Consider the following 4,520-nt stretch of genomic DNA (forward strand, 5'->3'; position numbering starts at 1 on the left):
CATTTTGGCATTGATGCTATGGAGGCCAGAACCAAACTTGCTGCCCTTACACACAACCACAATGTGTCCAGACCCCAAGCAACTGTGAAAGTAGCTAGAAAAAATACTGAACCGAAGGGATCAATGCGAACCAAAATAATTTTTCCAAAAGGCAATACACGATGGATCATTCGTAATGGTTATGAAAAAATTTCAGTTGATTTTATGGAAGACATAATGGTCGATGTTCTTAAAATATGCAAGGGAAAACAAAGCTCTAATTGGCAGTCTAGAGCTCCAACGCTCCCTCCAAATATTGCAAATGTCGAAAAACCTAGCAAAGAAGACATCAAAAACCAACAAATCAATAGATACAGAGCTTCAGCAATCCCTACAGTATAACCAAAAAAAGCATCGATCCTGTGAGTAACATTTATTGTTTTATAAAATAATGTATCTATAATAGTCTGAAAAAAATGTGTTAAATAAATTATTATTTTTTTTTTTTCAGCCATGAAAACTCAACTTGAAACTCATTTTTTCTATTGAATTCAAACTTTTTTTAAAAAAATTGTATTGTTATATTTTTCTAGCTCAATATATCATAATTTAATATTTTTTGTTTTGAATAAAATAAATGAGTCTACAATAACCAAATTTTTGAACAGTTAATATATTGTTATAAAAGTCCTTCGTTTCTACATTTGTACATTTCTTTTTGTTTTTTAGTTGTTCAAATATGTATGTTATTGAATAAACTTTTGATTATTATAAAACTGACAATCTTTACTGAAATTTGTGGTTGTGCATTCATATCACTTGGATATAGTACATTGTGATTTAATAAAATAAAAAAATTTTTTAACATATTAATTGAGGGCCAGTAGACGCACTTCTGCTTTTTGTGTTTAAAAAAAAAAACTGTGATTTGGTTGTTTGGCTTTAAAGGAATCGGAGATCTGTGGATGATAGACTATTATAGTGAATCATTGTATGTCATCCACAGATTCCCATCCTTTTTAGGTAAGATACACATATAACATTGACATAGACAGACCCCCCCACCCATTCAAAGTGACCTCTACATATATCATCAATTAAACGGAAGCAGAGCTGGAAGCATCACAGAAGATTATAAGGCGGAGCTTGGACCGAGAGCATTACGTGAGGGCTGCACCTTGTAGCCATTCACCTAGCCTATTTCACCATACTTTAATGGCTGACAAGTTGGTATTAGCCTATTGTTATCAAAATGAACATAGAGAATACATATTTAAAAACACACTAGGAACGGTTAAAGGTCCCTGAACATAACCTTCTTTTTAAATGGAGGGTGTGAAAACTGTGGACAGAATCCATTTAAATAATTTAACACGATACAAAGTTTAGTATTTATATTTTTATTAAATAATCTCATATAGAATTTTTTAAACATATATGCAATAACACTATATAAAACCAGATACAAAATAACTTTATAAAATCAGTAAAAAATATAAATAACAGTCAATAAAAATTTTTATAATATAAATAACAAAATAATTTCCTTTTTTATAACAATAAATTTTTTTACTTTAAAAAACTTTGAAAAATAAATATTATATATTTTTTTAAATATATTTAAAAAAATATAGATTTAAAAAAAACTATTTTATGAATATGATTAAATTTTTTATTCAAACGCCATAAATTCAGCTGGGCTGTCCCGATGAACTTTGAAACCCATATAGTCTTCATCAGGGTCAGGAAAGGATCGACGAACACTGTTCACGACACATGAAGGAATCGGTCGCCGGTTGCCCATGCCCAAATAACCATGTATCCAGGCGGTGAAAGAGCGATAAGCAGCCTTTCTTTTATATCTATAAATAAATAAAATAGAATTAAATAATTCATTTAGTTTCGATAAATTCAAATTAGTTTATTTCAAAAAACATTAATTAACAAGATGAAAATATATCATAGTACTATCATAATTTTTTATTTCAAACCAGAGTAACCGATTTGTTGTTCTAATATATAAAATTTGAATAATTGACACTTTGATAGTCATATATCTCGGTTCTATAATTATAATTTGGTTTATAGACTAATAAAACCTTTCTAGAGTTGGTATCATTTCATTTTTATCAGGCATGCCTAATCTTCATCCATTAGATAAAACAAACACAATTCAATGTCTATGGATCTGTTGCCACTGGAAAATCTTTTGCTAAATTCATTATATAGTGTATAGATACACAATGAATTGTGTTGCTAATTCCACACTTGACCAAATTTGAAGTGTGCGTTTACATTTGACTAAGTCTATTTAGACGTGCGTTCATTGGATTATACATAATTACAACAATTGCAGTCCGCACGACAATACACATAAAGGAACCACTTGTACTTATTTCTGTGTAGTGTGATCCACAGAGGTTATTTACTCAATTAAAAAAATTCCAGAATAGAAATCTGTTCAAGTGTGTTTGTATGTTAATTTTTTTTTATGCAAGTAGGAACGTGCTACTAAACACTCTTGTGTGTACCGAGCCTAATGCTACAATTATAATTGCGTTTGGTGCAATTGATTTATCTCTGACTTTCAACTGCTTGTACACAGCTTTACACAGTTTTCCTTTTTATTTTATTAGTAAAAATATTTATCCCTATAGCCTTCCTTATTGTTCTGTGATGGATCAATTAGACAGTTTTTTTTACATATTGACTGAAAGTCAATTACAGAAACATGTATCTGTTGAATGAATTATTGAAAAAAAAAATACCAATACATTTTTTTGATGTAAATTCATACAAACTATGACAACAAGCCCTGATCCACAAAAAATAACAAACTATTATCACCTGTTGAGATGTTTTTCATGAGGTGTATTTTGAATTTGTCCAATTGTTCGTAGAATAATATCAACAGTCTCCTCGCGCTCACAGAAAATGTTGAAGAACTCATGTTCAATTATACAAGAGAAATCGCCAATGTAGTTTTCTACATTGGCTATTTCTTTGCAGCAAATGGACTCTAAGGTTGTTGGCATCAATATACAATTAGTGCAGGTGCACCAATTAAATAGTTGAGTTCTGTCCTCAGTATGCTCTGTCAAGAAAACTCTGTATTGAGAATTATTGCTCAACAATGGATTTGATTGAAAACATCCTAGATCTGAAGCATCCGATGCATATTTCTGCCTCAGCTCTTCTAATAATATTGCCAACTGAAAGTAAAAAAGAAAATAAATTTAGGAAAATAAGTAGACATATTTTAAGTTGGAACATATTCTAAAATTTTGTGTATTCATAAATACCTCATTATCAGATTCAGCTGAGTTCTCAGCATAAATTAAATTTTCTTCATGTTGGACATTCAATGGTAAATCAATCCCACTATATTCAGTATTTCGAAAAAACTCCTATGAAATTAATAATTTTGTAAACGTTAGAATTAATTTTACACAATACAAAGAATAATAAAGATCCATATAGCAACGCACAATTTAAAAAAATATCATAAAATTATCTATCTAAAAAATTAAAATAAATAAACCATTAGTTGGTGATTCAAATGCTGACATAATGTTATAAATTAGCTTACCTCTAAATCTAGACTGTCATCGTGGACATAGCACGCCAAAATGTCATAATTACTTTCAAATTGTATAGAAGAATTGTCCGTGCTAATAATTATTTCTAAATCTCCATCCGATAAAGTTATGTTCGAAGCAAACTGTAATAAAAAAAAAATGATTAACAGTTTACATTTTTTTTTTCAGGAGTATAATTTTTTTTTTTTTTTAATTGAACAAATTCTAAACACACCAATAAAGTAAAGTGGACCTTTCCAGCAATAAAAACTATCAAAACTGACCATACTGAAGTTTTGAGGGGCGCACAGGGATCCCCCTGCATTAACTGTTACCTCTGGGAGCCTTTCTTGATTTACTATAACCTAGGCGCTGCTGTGAAGGAGAAGTGGGACTAGAATTGGCAATGGGACCCTGGAGTATGCCTTGACTAGTTGATGTTATAGATTTAGAATTTAGTAATATGCTTTGTTGAACTAAATATTTTTGAATGGAGTAAATGAATGGAGGCAATCTAAAATGGAAATTCTAATTTACAGATGAAACAAGAAACATAAAGCATGAATTATTAAACAGATTAGGGACTTACAGAATCAGGATCGGCTGCGTTGCCTGCTTCCATTCCTTCAAAGTCTGACATGATTGATATTTCAATCTCAGATAAAGTTTATTTTTTCTATTTTGTAAAACCAAACAAGAATTTTTTTTTAGATAAGATATTATATTAAAAACTGGAATAAAAATGAATATTTTGATATATTCTTAGAGTAGCAATAGTATTGAAAAAGTATTTATGTATGCTATATGTTAGTATGTCTACTGCGTTTGAGACAGAGGCATGTCCACATGAACCAAGAGTGCATGTGACTTGTGACACTAGCCGGGGATGCATGTGCGGGTGAACCGAGAGTGCATGCGACTTGTGACACTAGCCGGGGATGCATGTGCGGCTGAACCGAGAGT

The 4,520-nt window shown here is 30.7% G+C and overlaps 1 protein-coding gene across 1 annotated transcript; it reads right to left on the minus strand.

Moving 5' to 3' along the window:
* Positions 1 to 2,352: 2,352 nt before the first annotated feature.
* Positions 2,353 to 4,197, minus strand: LOC122935458. The gene is made up of 4 exons (XM_044291224.1): positions 4,147 to 4,197; positions 3,569 to 3,700; positions 3,282 to 3,386; positions 2,353 to 3,191 (listed from the first exon to the last, which is right to left on the minus strand). Exons 1-4 carry the CDS (start codon positions 4,195 to 4,197, stop codon positions 2,823 to 2,825), a joined length of 657 nt encoding a protein of 218 aa, XP_044147159.1. The 3' UTR covers positions 2,353 to 2,822.
* Between the last annotated feature and the right edge of the window lie 323 nt (positions 4,198 to 4,520).

The sequence above is a fragment of the Bufo gargarizans genome, chromosome 4 (genome assembly GCF_014858855.1).
Source record: "Bufo gargarizans isolate SCDJY-AF-19 chromosome 4, ASM1485885v1, whole genome shotgun sequence".
In the NCBI taxonomy this organism is placed as follows: Eukaryota; Metazoa; Chordata; class Amphibia; order Anura; family Bufonidae; genus Bufo; species Bufo gargarizans.

Coding starts and splice junctions, on each gene's coding strand:
- LOC122935458 (XM_044291224.1), bottom strand. CDS start 4,197: ATGTCAGACTTTGAAGGAATGGAAGCAGGCAACGCAGCCGATCCTGAT. Junction 3,701..4,146: donor ACGCAGCCGATCCTGATTCT/GTAAGTCCCTAA, acceptor TTTTTATTACAG/TTTGCTTCGAACATAACTTT. Junction 3,387..3,568: donor ATGACAGTCTAGATTTAGAG/GTAAGCTAATTT, acceptor TTAATTTCATAG/GAGTTTTTTCGAAATACTGA.